This window comes from Pomacea canaliculata, linkage group LG5 (assembly GCF_003073045.1).
Source record: "Pomacea canaliculata isolate SZHN2017 linkage group LG5, ASM307304v1, whole genome shotgun sequence".
Taxonomy (NCBI): Eukaryota; Metazoa; Mollusca; class Gastropoda; order Architaenioglossa; family Ampullariidae; genus Pomacea; species Pomacea canaliculata.
In genome coordinates this window covers 5,450,753-5,469,845 of record NC_037594.1, presented here as the reverse complement: position 1 = coordinate 5,469,845, position 19,093 = coordinate 5,450,753, and the positions used below count along the sequence as shown (strand labels likewise).

At 43.6% G+C, this 19,093-nt stretch overlaps 1 protein-coding gene across 1 annotated transcript; it reads right to left on the bottom strand.

Moving 5' to 3' along the window:
• Positions 1-391: 391 nt before the first annotated feature.
• On the bottom strand, positions 392-15,373 carry LOC112564932 (prominin-1-A-like). The gene is made up of 26 exons (XM_025240085.1): positions 14,567-15,373; positions 13,414-13,521; positions 12,996-13,039; positions 12,579-12,784; positions 12,243-12,363; positions 12,074-12,143; positions 11,446-11,535; positions 11,100-11,317; positions 10,572-10,646; positions 10,292-10,364; positions 10,052-10,128; positions 9,576-9,649; positions 9,180-9,329; positions 8,697-8,823; positions 8,288-8,394; positions 7,709-7,799; positions 7,393-7,533; positions 6,963-7,064; positions 6,530-6,601; positions 4,367-4,420; positions 3,666-3,746; positions 3,363-3,431; positions 2,267-2,353; positions 2,048-2,148; positions 1,670-1,699; positions 392-1,138 (listed from the first exon to the last, which is right to left on the bottom strand). The coding sequence occupies exons 1-26, from the start codon at positions 14,721-14,723 to the stop codon at positions 808-810; spliced, it is 2,856 nt and encodes a 951-aa protein (XP_025095870.1). The 5' UTR covers positions 14,724-15,373; the 3' UTR covers positions 392-807.
• Positions 15,374-19,093: the final 3,720 nt, after the last annotated feature.

Sequence of the window (19,093 nt, the reverse complement as noted above, 5' to 3'; positions counted from 1 at the left end):
GATGAAGATAAAGGTGAGAGAGTTGTGGGGAGGGAGACGAACAGTGACAGGGTCCAGCTCAGGGGCCCCCTGGCGGCGGTAGACCATGATTCCAGGAAAGACCACCCTTGTATTATTTTGAAAAGTCATGGTTACCTTTGTAAAGTGATGGATGATGTTTACAGTGCTGGAGGTCGGTGTCGGCAAGAAAAGTCGAGACTTTGACTGACTTTACTGTGAGACTTATCAAATAGTCACTGAAACCTTGGGTGTCTTGCGTAACATCAGTAGAAAACAAAAATAAATAAAATATTGAAAACAACACACGTGTGTATGTAGCCCTGACAGTCGGACCTGTGCCCACAGTCTCACCGCACTCACACCAGACAAAAAAGAAGACGAGACTAGCAAAGGAAATGAAAAACGAGTTTATACAAATATTTAATTTTAGCACTTCAATTAGTGATTAACATAATATATAAAAAGATAAATATAGTCCCACTTTTGCTGAACATAGTAGCTTAAAGAGAATCTTGAAGAATTCAATAAACAGCCTGTAGAAGACAGAAGGCTGCGGACTGAGAGAAAGGGAGAGAAGGAGGAGGACTGTTGACGATATCCTGACCAAAACATCCGTTTATGATTTCAAAATATATAACACCAGCAAATATCAATTAATATATATTTTTAAATGTGAAAAAATGAGAAGGAATGAAGAAAATAAAATTACAGATTTTACAAAAGATTCACACAATTCAATATAGGGAGGTGTTCGACTTAGGGAAGGTCGACTTATCGAGGTCCGAGTGTATTAGTCATTGTACAGCCTTATATTGTCATATCGTCATATGAAGCAGCATCAGACGGCGGCCATTGTGTGACAAAGATGTCCGCTCGATACGGCTGTTCACGATGGCGCAGTGGGTGGAGATGGGAGGTCGGGCTGACAGGCTCCTGACTCTGTTGTCCTGGTTCTCCATAGTCGATGGCGGGTTCCACCTGTATGATCAAGGAAGGCCTGTGTTGTGACTGCATGGACTTTCTGTGGTAGTCAAGAGCAAGAATGTTGTCGTCGAGATCATCGTCTGATCCATCCTCGTAGTCAGCCGGAGGCTCCTGGAAAGGTCTGGTGTTGACGCTTTGGGTTGAGCCCTGATATCTAAGAAAGACATTTCCTGCATTTCATCCTCCGAAACAGATATGAGAACATGAAATTAAAGAAATAATAAAGCCGATAATCATCTTTTCTCTCTCTGATCTGATGACCTTATTGTGGTCCCGAAAGGTCTTCCCTCAAAGTGAGTGATGGAATTTCGAAAAAAAAAATGTCTAAAGTTAGAAAGCACCAGGTTGGGGTAAATAAACAGAAGCCTCAGTTTTGTTGATGCCTGAGGCCTTCAGAAAGCTGACCGAGTTGCTTCAAGCCATTTGATTAAAATAAAATACTTTCACGAGCGTCACCGTCACTCTTTCGATTACCTCCCATGTCTGCTAAGGGGAGGGCATCCACATCGTTTCTTACAGGCCAAGATTCAACACACAACAAAAACAAGTCTACAACACACAACAATAACATGTCTACAACAAATTTCAAAAGTATAAATTCTCTGAATTCTCTGAATGGTTGGACCTCCCTTTGTATAATATAAAGAATGTTTTTCAATAATAATTAGAAAGTGTTCACGTTTACCTTCTGAGAATTCGCTCATGGTCTTCACGTCTGTAGACAGACAGAAATCAGACACAGTTCACACCTACACGAATATATTACCATTTGCAGCTGACAATGTATAATTCATATAGTCTGTGACTATGTGTACACATATATATTATGTAACAACGTTGCAACTTCAAGAATTGTAATATAAACAAAAAGCTTTCGACTGAATTAAAGGTAATTACCAATACTATTGTTTACAGAGTTCGAGAATTTGGAAAAAAAAAATCACAGCACACCAAAGATTTTCTATTTTTAATGTCTTTTTTCTGTCATAAAAATTAATATTCACACCAGTGTACATCATTGCCAGGATTATTCTTATCAACAGAAATGTGTATACTGCTGTACCTATGGCTCTTGTCCTCCAGGGCTTTGTAGATGCTGAAGGACAGGGCTGTCCACACCAGCAGCAGGAAGGCGGAGATCCCCAGCAGCAGCCAGGATGCATTCTTCATTCCAAACAGAACAATTAGCAATACGAGTATCAAACATTGACTAACTGTTGGCTACCAAACCAAATCACTGACCGACTTGGATATTAAATAAGTGATAGTGAAAATGCCTCACCTGGTAGTCGGAGTGCTGGTCACAGAAGCTGGTTTGTACCTGGCGGTAGGCGTCACTCACCTGCGAGCACCTGCCCGCTCTGTTCACCTGTTTGCCACCAGAAGACAATAAGCAAAACTTGTAACTCGTGCTACGTGGTTTAATAACATCAACCATCAACTTCATTTTGGCGAGAATCGCACTATGACCCTACAAAAAAGCTGCAAGGGCCGTTCACAGACTCGTAATTTGGTTCTACAGAAATGTCAGAGAGAGCGAAAGAAGACAAATGCAAACAGAGAACCAGGTCAAGATGAAGGCAGTGCAGCAGGAGATTAGAGAAAGGATGCAAGAAAAATTAAGAAGATTTTAGGCAATAAAAATATTGAACAATGTTGGAAAATATTTCTAACTACCTCATTAAAAAAAACCTAAGGACCGCGTGGGAAGAAGACAACAGGTAACAGAACTTTAAAGATGACTGAAAGGGTGAATGATAATGTGAAAGAGGCAGTGATCGAAGATGAAATCCAGGAAGGATGAAGATTATGAGAAATATAGGTTGGCAAGACGATCCTGAAAGAGAGTGATACAGACAATAGAATATCAGTCATGGAGTAAATATACAGAAATACCCAAACTATGAAGACAGTCTCCCAGAGAATTCTACAAGCGTTCCAAGGTGATGAGACTGAGACAAGAGCCTTAAGTCCTAGCAAAAATTATTAACGACAGATATAACGACCCACTGTGCACTGAAGGCACAATCAAGAAGAGATAGAAAGACAATGTCCAGCAACATTTTAAGTCTGACCACCGACCAGTCAACCCAGCACCGCTTCCTCCCAAAATACCAAGAACAGGAGGAATCCACCATTGCTGGGTCAAAGGTCAGACAGGCGGTACTAACGAGGCGAAAGAACAAGACAGCAGGAGAGCTCATAACCTGTGGGGCAAAGACATTACAGGTCTGAAGATCTTTTGCCCGGGAAACAAGAATGTTAGTAGATTGGTAGCTTGCAACAGTGATGTTTATTTGGAAGAAGAAGAAATGGTGAGGACAAACAGCAGTACATCGCACTGAACACTTAAATAGAATACATTTTAATTCACTCACCCACTCCCAGGTCTGGTTTCCAGCCTCCTCCAAGACGGTGTACACGTTGTTCTTGTACTCGCTGACTCCCTGGGCAACAAAACAAGATGGCTACTGATGGTTCGGCTCAGACAAGGGCAGAAACGTAAACATTTCAAGAAAAAAATACTAAAAATAGGCTTCTGATGTTAAAGTTCTGTCCGCTATACATTAAGTGCATATATATATATAACTATTTGTGATTTGTTTCCTCATAGGTAATGTTCTACATATCTTTCTTTTTTCACAGTATTCCACCCGATTCCCCGACAACTGGAAACCTACCCTGCTGATTGCATCCGTGGCATTGGCGTACACAGAGGGCTCAGCGGCCTTCAGTCTCTCCACCGTCAGGTTGACAGTCGCCTGCAGACACCACAGACAGGTTCACACAGGTGATTCAGACAGGTGTTGCAGTGGTACAGAAGGGTAAACACAGAGATACAGGTGGTACAGTGGCACTAAGGTAGTACAGAGCAGTACAAACAACATATGAAGTAAACAACATGTACAGTCAGTGATACACACAGTAGTACAAAGACACTCAGCTTCACCAGATACACACATCGTTTGGTGTTCAGTGAATCTTAAAAGACAAAGAGGTCAGTAAGCTGTACACAGCTATAGGCTGCTTTACTGTAAGACACAGCAGTAACAAAGCACAATGCACTTCATTGTTTTAAGCGATAACAATAAGAAAATACATTTCTTTGTTTTATTCAAGAGACAACAGCAATGATTAACCCGCAATATACCTCGTTGTTTTATTTTAAGAGACAATCGCAACAAAGCACAATACATTTGTGATGAGATGTACACCGTGCCATGCCTACCTTGTATACACGACTACAGGTATCTACAGACTTAATACCTGCAGACAGTCATTCTGTTTACAAATAGAAACTAATAAAGAAAACAGTAGAGAGTTGAGAATGTAGAGCGAGGAGTGACTGTGGTTCTGTGTATAGTGCAGCAGAATGTCTCACCTTGATTTGGGACACAAGTGATGTGAAGTTGGCAAAAATAACGGCCAGGTTGTCCTGGAAACAGAACAAAGAGAAAGGTGAGGCATAAACTAAACATGGTGTGTGCCAAGATAACTCCGAGGCGCCGTCTACACGAGCTTTACTGACGAGTTACAGATAGTGGAGTACATAGACAGGGTGTACATAGACAGGGTGTACATAAACAGGGTGTACACAGACAGACAGACAGGGTGTACATAGGCCGGGTGTACACAGGGTGTACATAGACAGGGTGTACATAGACAGGGAGTACATAGACAGGGTGTACATAAACAGGGTGTACATAGACAGGGAGTACATAGACAGGGTGTACATAGACAGACAGGGTGGACATAGACAGGGTGTACATACACAGGGTGTACATAGACAGACAGGGTGTACATAGACAGACAGGGTGTACATAGACAGGGTGTACATACACAGGGTGTACATAGACAGGGCGTGCATAGACAGGGTGCACATAGACAGGGTGTACATAGACAGGGCGTGCATAGACAGGGTGGACATAGACAGGGTGTACATACACAGGGTGTACATAGGGTGTACATAGACAGGGTGTACATAGACAGGGTGGACATAGACAGGGTGGACATAGACAGGGTGGACATAGACAGACAGGGTGGACATAGACAGGGTGTACATACACAGGGTGTACATAGACAGACAGGGTGGACATAGACAGGGTGGACATAGACAGGGTGTACATACACAGGGTGTACATAGACAGACAGGGTGTACATAGACAGGGTGTACATAGACAGGGTGTATACACATACAGGGTGCACATAGACAGGGTGTACATAGACAGGGCGTGCATAGACAGGGTGTACATAGACAGGGTGTACATACACAGGGTGTACATAGGGTGTACGTATGCAGGGTGTACATAGACAGGGTGTACATAGACAGGGTGTATATATATAGGGTGCCATAGACAGGGTGCACATAGACAGGGTGTACATAGACAGGGTGTACATAGACAGGGTGTATACATATACAGGGTGTACATAGACAGGGCGTGCATAGACAGGGTGTACATAGAAAGGGTGTATATATATAGGGTGGACATAGACAGGGTGTACATAGACAGGGTGTATACATATACAGGGTGTACATAGACAGGGTGTGCATAGACAGGGTGGACATAGACAGGGTGGACATAGACAGGGTGTACATACACAGGGTGTACATAGACAGGGCGTGCATAGACAGGGCGTGCATAGACAGGGTGGACATAGACAGGGTGTACATAGGGTGTACGTATGCAGGGTGTATATATATAGGGCGCACATAGACAGGGTGCACATAGACAGGGCGTGCATAGACAGGGTGGACATAGACAGGGTGTACACAGACAGGGTGTATATATATATAGGGTGCACATAGACAGGGTGCACATAGACAGGGCGTGCATAGACAGGGTGGACATAGACAGGGTGTACACAGACAGGGTGCACATAGACAGGGCGTGCATAGACAGGGTGCACATAGACAGGGTGCACATAGACAGGGTGTATATATATATAGACAGGGTGTACACAGACAGGGTGTGCATAGACAGGGTGTACATAGACAGGGGGATACAGGCAAGCCCTCCACATGATGCAAAGACCGAGTTTTTAAAATACGACCAGAATGTTCTTTATTACTCAAATGTTATAAATTTCAGGAAGCTTATTTAACAAATCTTCCATGCGACAAAACGAAACTCTAGCTGGAATGGGAGGTAACTACAGAAATGTTACGAGTTCTGAGATTTGAATAGTCTCCCTTGATAATGAAAGATGAGGTGAGACGATATATCTATATATTGCAGGATAAATATGAAATATGTAGCCACACTGCTGAGACATAGGGTCCAATAGTTATTTCACTCATTAGTTTCCCGATCTTACTCACTTTCTCATTAAAAAATGTCGATCTTTGTTTTAAATCGGTATAAAGGTGGCCATATACACAGATTTTGTTCTTTTTTCATCCCTCAGAGAATATTACACGTACTAGAAGTTAAGTGTGAGATAAACCATCCCAGTGATATGTCACTTGAAAGTGGCACTTATTTGATAAATGTGAATGGCATGAATGCAAGACATTGTGTGAGTCTGGAGCAATTTTTCAGCAAACCTTTGTAGTTTTTAAAGCCATGAGGCGGTCCTTCTGTGCCAGTAACTGCTCGGCAGCGATGCGCAGTTGAAGCTGAAATTATTAGAGAATTCTCGCATAAACAGCTGTATCAGGCACTTATAAATAATTTATCAACATGTACAAGGACACAAAGTGGGACTGTCACTGTAGTCACCAACATCAGAGGCAAATATGAGTCTCATACAGTCTGACACAGGCCATGATATTCTGTGCTTACAGCTTTGTACTTGTTTGTACATTGTGTGTGTATATATATATTGTATATATCGTGTGTGCTGTGCATCTTCTACACATGTCTGTCTGCGCCGGGTATCGATGGGAATCAGGAGTTTCGTGGGAGGGTTATAGACTTGCTACAACACATCAGGCGCCACAACTCATGCATGATTGAGGGCTGGGAGGAATTACTGGCCTTTGATGGATCGACTGGACCGTCTGGGAAGTTGGTGTTGTGGATAACCATCAGATTGGCAGCGAACTTCTCCACGTCTGCCTGGATCACACTGCCTGTCAGCTGAAGAACATTAACAGAATACAGTGTTTTGTGTGTGTGTTTGTATGCTTGTTTGTGTGTGTGTGTGCTCGTACTTGCATATGTGTGTGTGTGAGAGAGAGATTGTGCATTAGGATGTACCCTTTGCGTGCATAAATAATAGGAAGCAAATCACAGTTAAAGAATGATACAAAATAAAATTTTAAAAAAAGAAGACAAAAACAGCTTAAGTTTGATGAAGTAAACGAGAGAAAAAAAAAACAAGAACAGAAAAAAACGTTCATAAACATAGATTGTTTTCGTCAGGTGACTGTCTTATGACTGGCGTATATTAAAAATAAAATCCTACCATAGTGTCATACTGTGTGTAGTTGAAGTCAGTGAAAGCAGTAAAATTCTCAATCCAGGAAGAAAACAAGGGAGGCACCAGAGACACGTCATGTATGTCCACCCGCATGAGGTCGAACATGGCGTCTCCTTGTCTGAAGTGCTGCAACAGCGGACACAAAACAAAAATACTCGAAGCAAACGAGTGAAATCTAGTTTAATCTCCTCTGGCATATGGAAAACATGTCTCACACTGTTCAGTGTTTATATTATAACAAAAGGCATCGTGAAAGTGGTTTACTGCCCTCGTTACAGGTGACCTAAGCCTCGGCCCTCACCTGGGAAAAGTCCCTGAGGTCCTGCTGGAGCCACGGTGCGCTGACATTGTGCATGAGGGTAGAGTAGGCGCCGGAGCCATCACTACAAGCTCTGGAAAATTCCCAATGAAGTTATTGAAAGGAATAGCTGTGTACAAATACACTAGTCGACATTGTCTGTAGTCATCCCTTTATAGATGTACACACCAGTAAATATACGTATATATTCAATTACTTTTTTCTGTTCAATATGTAGAGGTATACACACCACTAAATAGTCTGCAATTATTCTCATGTTTGCAGTTTCTCAGCCAGAGGGGGTTAGCATACAGGTTAAGTGAGTGGACAGTGAGGCAAACTCAGTGTGTGTATATTAATGTGTGATAACAACTATCAAGATGTGTGTTTGTGTGTTTGCATGCTCGCTCGGTTGTGCATATTTTCACAAGATCTCATATTATTTTCCTTACATGACTATGCCCACGCACACAATGATACCACCCCAATAATGTGAAGACATATGACAACATCATGTAAAATATAATGTGACTGTACGATGTGATCACGTGACTCGAACAGTAGTGTGAAAACATTACTCACTTCAGAACATTGCTCAGCAGAAGAGGGGCGTCTGACCCGTTGCCTAGCAACACCGAGCTGAGATAATAACCAGAATGACCAGGAATAGCATCTGGATAGTCAACCACCTGTTTAGAATTGAAAGGGATTCTCTTAAAAACAAAAACAAAAAAAAACCAACAACAAACAAACAAACAAGAGTTTGAAATCAAATGATCACGTGGCACACAAAGTCCAGTCAAAAACACTGAAAACTGACCCAGGAAACGGCTTACATAAGATGATGCTCATACATTTGCGCAGAAACACACACGCATACAGCTATCGAAGCAAACTTTCATGGGCAAACGCGCGTGCACACAGACGTTAAAGGCGTCTCTAGGCGTACGCACTCGTGACGTAGCAAGTGTACTTGCCCGTGACGTCTCACCTGCTGCACGTGCTGCATGTCGGCAGCCGGCTGACACACGGACGTCTGCAGATTGGCCCCGGCATAGAATCCCGCCGCCGCCATGGCTGTCAGGGCCGAGGCCATCAACACCTGGATGACGACACACCTGTGGACACAGTCAGCGCTGGTCACTGACAAACACTACGACAGGCTTACCTGAACTCTTATTCAACTCTTACCTCTGTGTGTGTCACCTGTCGCCCCTGTGGTGATACAAGATACAGTTGGTAGCAGTTTGTCCGTTACTTCACTCGTGATTGCTAACGACCATAGAAATACCTTAAATATATATTTACCTACCTCATGAGACGACATATCGATGTACACACATAGGTGTCTCTTTCTATATATATATACAGTTCTCGTTACACATTTATAGATATCTCGTTCTCATTTTTATGTCTTGTCTTCATTTCATTTTTCCTTTTGTTTTCTCTCTCTTTCTCTCTCTCTGAGACTGACCAGCCCAAAAGTTTCTGAGGGCGTTGCAACACCTCGACATCAGGGTTGACCTTTCGTAGCATTCCTTTGCTGACAGCTATGACGATGGCGGCGACAGTCACTCCCATGCAGCCCAGTGTAATCAGACAGAATATCAGAACGAATGTGAAGCTGAAAGACAAAGGATGAAGTCAAGATTAATCATTGACATAATAATACTCTTCTTTTCTGCACGATAGTTGCCAAGCCAATGAAACAATTGTTGTAGGAACTATGGTCTTTCTCGCCAGGTGAAGATAACAAAACTAACATGTATAACGATATTGTGATATTTTCCTGCAGCAGTTACAGTATAGACGAGAAAAAATAAAATAGGAGAAAGAGAAAATAAGAGAAAATGAGTGTCAGTGCTCTCACCGTGCTATTTCCCTGGCTTCTACATCTTTCGCAAACTCCTGAAGTTTGGGCTTCAGTGTGTCGAAGAAAAATGACTGTAAAGTGTTAAGAAATTATCAACACACTGCACAGATAAATAAATAACAAATGACATTTTTTTATTTACCGGTGTGATAAATACGCAAAAGTATTCTTTTTTAACATCTAGCCCTCAATCTGAGAAAAAGAAACTGAAACACCACATTAGTCCAAAATAAAAGCCACTAAAATAAAACAAGATGGAGAATTAGCATAGTCATGAAGCTAGTACCAACCTGTCCATGAAAGTATATTTGGTTGTGTCCATACCTGTATATTGCGATTATCAACATGTACGGCTATAGTAAGAGTTTAAGTCCATACACACTTGTGGTAGACAATGTCTCAGCAGGTGTCTCAAGCAAACTGAAAGGTTGTAAAGCAGAAGACACAGGCTCGACCCGGTGTCCAAGTCTTACCGATTCGTTCGGGAAGATGATGCTGCTCGTAGCGTTTCCCCACGCGTATGCGTAGGCCAGCAGCGCATCGGTCAGTTCTGCACAGAAACACGCCGATGGTTGAAGAAAAACAAGGTAGTGGCTGAGTAGAAACATGCCAGTGACTGAACAGAAACACGAATGGTTGAACAGAAAGACAAAAGAACGAAGACAAACGAAGACTTCCTGCACCTACCCGAGCTACCCGAGGTCCAGACTCACCTTTTCTCGCCACAGTGACGTTGGGCTTCCTCGTGATTGCTTGTCCGATGCCGAAAGTAAAGAAATATTCTGGCTGGTAACAGAAAGCCAGAACTATGTATTGGACATTTTCTTATATAATCGTCGAGAAACAAACTAAAAATTCATCTGCACAAAATAAAAAGTTTTCGAATGCAAAATAGTTTCAGCATTATCGCAACTGGATACATGATAATACGACAACGTGGCGCCACCTGTTGTTATTTCAACCTCACTAAACTTTTATTTGATTTGTTCTTACACTTTGCATGGATCCAGCCACTTTATTCTGGGATAATGCTTTCAGGCCGGCGATGTTGCTTGTGATATTTGGTAACTGAAAACAAAAAACAATCATCGGTGATGGAGACCTGAAGCTACACAGTTACACTTAAAATTCAAAATGAATCTGGAGAGGAATGAAATCAAACATAATAAAGCGTAATAAATGCTTTTCCTGTCGTTTTCTGTTTTCGTCCATCTCGCAAACCGGTTGAACTTTATTTATGCTCAAATTTTCTTCGTCCTCTTCATCATCCTCATCCTCATCATCATCATCATCATCATGCACCTTATTGTCAAAGGTGGACTGTAAGGGACACTGATACTGCTTAAAGACATACCCATAACACTAAGCAGGAGATATAACATCACTAACACTAATCTAAAGATGAAGGTGATGTAGGTGATGTAGGTGATGTAGGTGATGTAGGTGATGTAGGTGATGTAGGTGATGTAGGCGATGTAAGTGATGTAGGTGACACAGTGACATCCCAACTGTCCTGCTTACCTTTCGGAAATCTACGTTCAGGAAGATGTCTTTGGGAAGAATAGGTGAGCAGCCGCTACACGATCCGTCACAGCCTCGACAGGTGTAGTCTTTGACAGCAGTCGTCAGGTTATAGTAGACCTTGGTCAGCACCATGGTGAGGTCGTCTGCAAAACTGTTCAGCGCCGCTGACATGCCGGAGTCCAGGGAGGTTAGCAGGGTCAAGGCCTCGGTCACCTCTGAACAATCCATATATATATATATGTCCGTTTGTCTGTTTGCCTGTCTGAGTGTTCTTAACCTAATGGATGCTAGGTGTGTATAAAGGACAAGACATATCACAGTACTACAGGTGTACAACACGTACTCGAGTCAAGGTCTGAGACGGCAGCCAGGGTGGTGTTGATGAGAGGGAGGAGCTCCCCCCGCCCTGTGTCCCACACCAGCGTCCCCACATCTGAAACAGCGAGGTGGACATTCAGTACACACACACTGGTCATGTCCTGGTGGCTGGTAAATACATACAGAGTGGCAAGTCTTGAGGACTACTCAATATATATATAGAGAGAGGCTGACAGTACATGCAAACACCATGTTGCATGCCAGTGTCTACATACAAGCTGGACTTAAAGGCCAGTCCATCAGTGTAAGTTTTCCAAGACTGGAGGGATAGTCAATACATACAAGCTCCCCATGACCTGAGGTCAATTCATTAGTGTGAGCTAACTTGAACTTGTCTACACCACTCTCAGTGAGGTAAACTTTTCAATCAAGAAGTACACATCAAAGTTGTCATCTAACTTGATGTACGGCACACATTTCCTCAGATTGACTGTACTGCTAATATGTGTGAGTAGAGGACAAATTTTCATAAACGTGTTGATTTTTGTTCAAAGAGTCAGACATGGCCTAGGATACATGGAGTCAAAGTTACCTGCGCACCTGTACACAAACACACCGCATGGCAAAACAATAAACAAGAGGGCGGAGCTCACCTCCTACATCTGGAACCATCACTTCCTGGATCAGCCAATGACTGGCGTTGACAGTGATGAAGTTATATTGCTGGAAACACGAGAGAAAGATAGTTTAATGAACAAAAAGATCATCCAACAAACATCTGTATGACTACCACACGGTGATGATTACTACTGGGATGCTGACCTCGTGCAGCTGCTGAAAGTAGTCGGTGACCTCGTCCATGGCATCGGACACCGAGTCGTCCAACTGCAAGGCTCCCTTCATGGAATGGCCGCTGGCAGCCAGAGCTGATATCAGCAGTCCTCTGGAAGGACGGACGGACGGACGGACAGAAAGAAAGATTAATTTTTGTTTACTAATTTTAAGTAGGCCAGCTGAGGACGACAGGAAGGAATATTTAGTGTAGCGTACTGAGCTGTTTATACTGTTAACAGACAGGTTTGTTGGAATGAATCAAAACTGTTTCTCTATTATCGACGATGACAAAGGGATGACTGATATATTTATTTGACGACTCACAGGTCCACGGCCATGAAGACAGCACCAAAGACTATGAGCAGTCTGCCTCTGAGAGGTGTGAGAGGCGGGAAGTGGAACAGCAAGGCGTCCTTTCCTCGTCGTCGCCATTTGAAGCCGATGTAGATCATCAACGACAACAAAATAACCACCGCTAGCAGCGCCCCCAGGCCTGTCACCACCACCACGTTGGTCTGGTAGCCCAGCACCTGGACACAGACAAAGGATGTACAGGTGGGAGGGCAGAGAATGAGCAAATTGACAAAAATGAGGGGATCAGTTTTAAAGAATCAGTGTCAGGTCTTTGTTTTATCCAAACTTCACTTGGGACACGAGAGCACCTAGAATAACTTATAACAGGGACTGATTGACCTCTCACCTCCACTCTATGAACAGTGAACACTACTTATCACAACTTACCTCCTTCTCTGTGTACGTGTTCCGTATGACCCTCCTTAAGAGATCTGTAGATGAGAGAGTAGAGAGTCGACAGTTTAGTGTTTAGTTGAAATTCTTTCTGTCCACATGCCTGCCTCCAGGCCTTTCCTTTGTCTGTCAGTGCTTCTGTACGTCCTTCCGTCCTCATATTTGTCTGTCTATGCGTACGTATGTCTCTCGTCTGCCCATACTTCTGTTTGTCTTTGCCTTCCCCTAAATGTCCTTCTATAGAAGAAAGACACGTGGCCCCAGCACAGCTGTTTAAGTCTGTTTTCTGTTTCTCACTTTCCTTCTTTTCTATCTAGGCTATCCACTATCCACGACTATCCATTGCCTGCTATGCCACAGACCATTGTCTCACCATCAGGGGGTATACTATGGGGTGTGACACTACTCTTACCGTAGGGAAAGCTGTGGGTCTGGACACTGTCCACAACAGCAACAGCAAAGTCCACGGTTACTTTCCATGCTGAGGACACCTCAACCTCTGACTTGCTCTCAACCACGGCTGTGAACAAAGTGAGTTATTTCATAATGATAATGATAATGATAATGAAACGTCCACTCACTGACACAAAGGTAGTGACAGCAACGACAAAAATATTTACAACACAGTAAATGTCAACAATGAATGTAGCACAGAATCCATCTCTTGTTATGTTGCAGCGAACTAAAAATACTAAAACGACAGAAAATTCTTTTATGATCAGTGTAGTTCATTGTATGACATAAGTTTATAGAAAGAAAATGAGCATATGGTATATAGGTATTGCAAGTATTGTTAAACTGTAAACTATAGTTACTATGGTAACATCCCACATGGTTTCCTCTAGGCATGGTGAACTGCTATCATCCTAGTGGGTCTCCTGTAGAAACAGTAAACTACTAACCTACTTGGTCTGCTCTAGACACAGTGAACTACTAACCCACGTGGTCTACTGTAGACACAAAAGTGGGATATATATATATAAGAAAAGAACAGCACACACACACATACACACGTTTTGTGTTTTTCTCTCAGTTACAATAACAATAGAGAAGACTTGAGTTCTTTGCTGTACGATAGATAGTATAAAATATATGATCTTCCCTGAAATATTTATTGCCGTTTTTACACAATTGTGATGTAGCCTTTTATTTGTCAAAACCTATAAAAGAGTTTAACACTGAGCCGTTGAAAATAAAATATCTATATTTTATGCCCATGCCTCTGTCCTGCTACATAAAACTTTTTTTTTTCACCGTTGGCGCGGCGCCATGTTACATTTACACACGAAACAAGAGACTTCCTGCTCTATGTTGTGTGTTAAGCCCTCCTCACACACCAAACTGTTGCTAGCAAATAAGAGGAGAATAATATGCTTGTCTTCATTAGAGACGAAGATTTTCATTAAGTCTACACCGTGTTGATGACAGGAAATGTTTCCCTTAAACTGTAAGCAGTTAAATATTAATATTGTTGCAGGCGGTGAGGCAAGTTTTAACACCGCGTGAGGCCGAGATAAGTCGCACGGTGTGCGGCTGGCTTTAGAGATAATAACGAGCATACTCACGTTGATACAGTGAACCCCAGGTCACCGTCCCGTTCTCATAGCGAACATGCTCCAGCCCCTGGCTCTCGTGTCTCGTGTACAGACTAATGCAGTCCACCAGGCCCCAGTGGAGGGACCACACAGCAAGGGTCAGGAGGAACCTCACCCCGGGTAGCATCCTCAGGTCCAAGATGTCGGGGCATCACATCCTGTTTGTTTGTTTCCCTAGCCGTCGATCACTCCTTTTAAATCACAGTACTGACGACAGCAAACACATACACCCAGCACGACGAGCTCCTGAAACTGGTGTGATAAACTTGTTAACTGGACTCGGAGCTGAGCAGAGAACCTCTACCCCGGGTCTGTCCTCGGCCCTGACTGTCAGAAGTTTATGATCCCAACACGGATCTGGTGGTTTGGGGGGCGCGGGTACACCTGTCAGCCCTCTAGAGACACACACACACCGCCCATTGTAAAGGTTTTGTGCCTGTAGGCAATACCTACACCCTGATGACTGTGTACCCCGACTGTGACATCACACAGGTACGTGTAGCCCCGCTGTATACTACACAGGGTATCACATTATTGTCTTCGCTGAAATGTTTATGGGTATGTGTGGTACATGAGAAGCTTTTAATAGTCACAGTTGTGACGTCACACAGGTGAGTGTTACCTGTACACATGTACAGCCAGGCGCAGGTGGAGTGAGCAACTGTTTGTGGACAACACGGCGACAACTACCTGTCGCAAGGACAACACACTTCCTCCTTGTTTGTAGCCTTGTGTGTAGCCTGATGTCTAGTCTTTCCCGCCGACACTCACACCTGTGTAGACCTGTGTCTCAGCTACCTGACTGCGCACTAAAGCACGACCACACTCAAACTGTCGAGCTGGATTACAGGAACAATGGAGGAAACGAGAAGGAACTCGTATTGCATTCAGTAATCAGGTGTAAATTCCACAAGTTTGAAGTTTGGCAGAACTAATACTGTACCAGCCACTTTCTATATATAGATAGGAAAAATAATACTTTGAAAATCCATATGTTTATACACATTTTCTATCATAATGTCTGTGGGTCTAAGTTTAGTTGAGTTTAGTCCTTGTTAGCCCTCGAGGAGCATAGGGCCGCAACCTGTTTAAACAAGTTAACATTTTATTATATTTTACAGTGGATTTTTTTCTCTGAAGTTTTTCTCACACCTGCCTCGATCCTGCATTCCACCTGCTTGTTCCGTTACCGTGCGCAACGTACCATGACCTGCAGCTTAAGGGAGATGACTGTGAAGTCAAAATCTGTTTACGATGACAAGGTTACCACCCTTACATAATTATATATATATACACACACACAGAGCGAACTACATTCATAGCCAGCAGACCGCAACGAGCGTGGGGAGGGTGTAGGGAGGGTGTAGGTTGTGGGTGGTGAGGACGCCTCACCTTGATGACGTGTACCAGCGTAGTTCACCCGAGAAATTAGTTGAGGTGCCATGTACTGTACGACTAAAAGATTTGATACATTGAAATAAAAGTGTGTTACGTGGACACAAAGTGGATATATACAAATGAAAACATACTTATAGGTGGATTCAGGTCAAACAATGTTCAGGAGATAAAATTTCCGCCTCGCGGTCAATCTGTCCGCTTCTGTCTTCAGGGCGAAAATTTCCCAAAAAGGATTAATTACAGCATTTCGCTTTTGTTTGTTTGTTTTTGTGTTTTTGTTTTTGTTTTATTTTATTTTGTTTGTTTTTTTTTTTTTGTTGTTGTTTTTTGTGGGGTTTTATTTTGTTGTTTTGTTGTTGTTGTTTTGTATTTTTGTTTTTTGTAGAGACATATTCCCGCAGGGATATACTCTCTCTCTCTGTTTCTGACTTGTGACCCACTCCATGTACTTTTATTGCTACATAGCTACTCATGTTTGTGTTCAGTGTACATCTTCACCAAGACCTTTTGTTGTCCAGCTCTGCTGTCAGATTGCAAACTGTCCTGGTGACGTTGTTAACGTCTTTGTAGCTGTCGCCGCTGTTACACGGATCACTGGCGCTGTCCTTATTACCGGACATGCTACAGTGGGCTGGGGTCCCTCTCCTTGCCGTTGTCAGACGATCTGAGCACAGATGTCTTTTGTGTTTTGGACAACAGGGTTTGTCTTCACGAGGACTTTGGCTGCAGTTCTGTGCTGTGGGCTAAAGTTTTTGATGTTTTATTCAGTTCTCAGATGTGAATGGGTTGGGAGAGTGGTGGTGAGAGTTCATAGTGCCAGTGGCCTGTGGCCAATATTTCTCCTACTCAACCAGCGGCATGAGTACCGCCAGTAATTGTACTGCCATTATTGAGCAGACGAGCAAATGCCAGGCTGCATTTCCTGTACAGCAAGTTGCTGCGTGGCATCGGGAGGTGCAGCTGCCTGACATTCGTGGAATCACGTGACACAGTCACAGCTGTGGCACCAAAGCAGTCAGACTATATCACGTGACCGTCACCCCATCTCTCATCCTCTTGTCAAAACATTTTAGCATCTGTAGATGTCAGCATTGGACTTATGAAATGCACATTACACATTATGAAATGCTGCAGCTTTTTCTTTCTTCTTGGCATTTGAATTACATTAAAACTCTCATTTATTTGACTTATTCACTGACTTATTTACTGACTTATTTACTGCCAACTTTTCTCTGCTGAATTTCGTTTGCAGGACTCGTCGTGCTTGTCATCCGCTGCCATCCACCAGTGGTGTGCACAGACCAGTCTCCAGCTTGGCTTTAATGATGCTTGTAACTGGGGAAAAAAAACAGGGTGGGAAGGGGTAGGATTTCAGGAGATATGAAGAAAGATGCAGAAACACTATAAACACAACTACAACCAAGTTTGCAAACTGGTTTCTGTTGTGACTTTACAAACTATCAACAGGACCTGGACAGTCCTTTGCTCTGTCACAGGAGACATAGGGTGACTGAAGCTAAGCTCATTGTTTGCACACGGTGGACGACTATGTACACCAATGTAAATATTATACAGGTACTGTGTAAATATACAGGTGTAAATATTATACAGGTATGGGGAAGTCAGTCCTCCAATGACCCGCGGTCTTCTCAAGTCGGATTAGTTTGAAAAGAGAAATTCTTTCCAGCTCATTGTGCTGTGGAGAGTCGGCATTTTGTGTCAACTTGTAACAACAGTAAGGCTCGGCCATGGTCGTGACATCACACCTACATGGAGAGTTAAGATGTGAACACTTGAACACTCGTGTTTATTTAGCTCCGTGTTTCTCCTTGCGACTTTGTGTTGAAGGCATTAATGATATGAAAACAGTCTTCCTAGGGTGCTATATGTCACGACTAGGAGACTCCCTTAAAATAATAAATCAAGATTGAGTGCCCGCGTTTTCTATTTTCACTTCCCAGGCTCCACCCCTCACTCTTGTCGCTGAACATGAACACGCCCTTGTTCAGTGTTTAAACACAGGGAGGTATGGAGTTCGCTGTCGACGCCTACTCCATCTTCTCTTCGTCTACTGGAGCTTCATGCAGCGGGTCATCTGATGAACCAGCCACGCCGGCCGTTCATCCAACGCTGAAATAATGTGTGCAAGAAGCTACCCACAATCTTTGCCTCGGTCTCTGCTGTAGGACTGTCCCCATGCTGCCTCAACTTGTTGACAGCCTGTGCTTCTCTTTGACACCTGAACACTTGTTCCACCCTCGACTAATCTCTTGCTTGATGCCAGTAGGACTGTTAGCAGTGTGATGTCACCCAGTGTGATGTCACCAGGGTCACCCAGTGTGATGTCACACGAGTCACCCAGTGTGCACTCAAGCACCACAGGCCTGAATGTGGCGACCGAAACAATATCCGCTCTGATTGAGGTCACATGTGATAGGGTTTCCTTTGTAGTTTTGTCCTCGATGACCTGGCGTGACGTCACTGCCGTTGGTGGGTGGCGGTTGGTTGGGCTTGTCACAGACAGACTCACAGTGAGAGCCTTTGGCAGCCCCCCCCCTCCCCTTAAAAAGAGATAACGAGGGAACAAGAATGTAAACGTCGTTTACCGTCAGCATGGAGTCCTCTCGTCAAAAAAAAAAAAATAAATAAATAAAAAAAATCCCACACTCAATTCCTACTCCACTGTTTATGTATCGGCCAATCGCACAGTACGTCACGCACGTTACTGGAGGGTGTCACCTCATCTGACACATTGTCACGATAGGAATCCGTCACATACATGGAACATATATCCACCCCTCAAGACTGGATTAATACATTGAGCTCAAGGTTTAATGTCTTCACAATCTTGATGACGCTTGTTCGCCAATGATCTCGATGGCAGCCAGTCGCCATGGTCACGCCCGACTTGGCAGCCAGTGAGGTCACGCTCCATGGTGACAGTCCAGCGAACTTCGTCCAGCGACACCACGCTAGGGATGGTCAAACGGTCTTCTCGCTCCCCTCCCCTGCTCCCCACCCCCCACTTTACCAGGGAGGGTCGCGCATGCGCAGTGCCCTGCTGGTGCTGTGCGCGCACTGGGCGGAGCCAGACCTCCG

What these genes read in the sequence shown, in the direction of transcription:
- LOC112564932 (XM_025240085.1), bottom strand. Translation starts at nt 14,723, where the DNA reads ATGCTACCCGGGGTGAGGTTCCTCCTGACCCTTGCTGTGTGGTCCCTC. An exon ending in GATGGTTCCAGATGTAGGAG is followed by an intron (nt 11,536 to 12,073) that starts GTGAGCTCCGCC and finishes TCGCTGTTTCAG; the next exon opens with ATGTGGGGACGCTGGTGTGG. An exon ending in ACACACAGTATGACACTATG is followed by an intron (nt 7,065 to 7,392) that starts GTAGGATTTTAT and finishes AATGTTCTTCAG; the next exon opens with CTGACAGGCAGTGTGATCCA.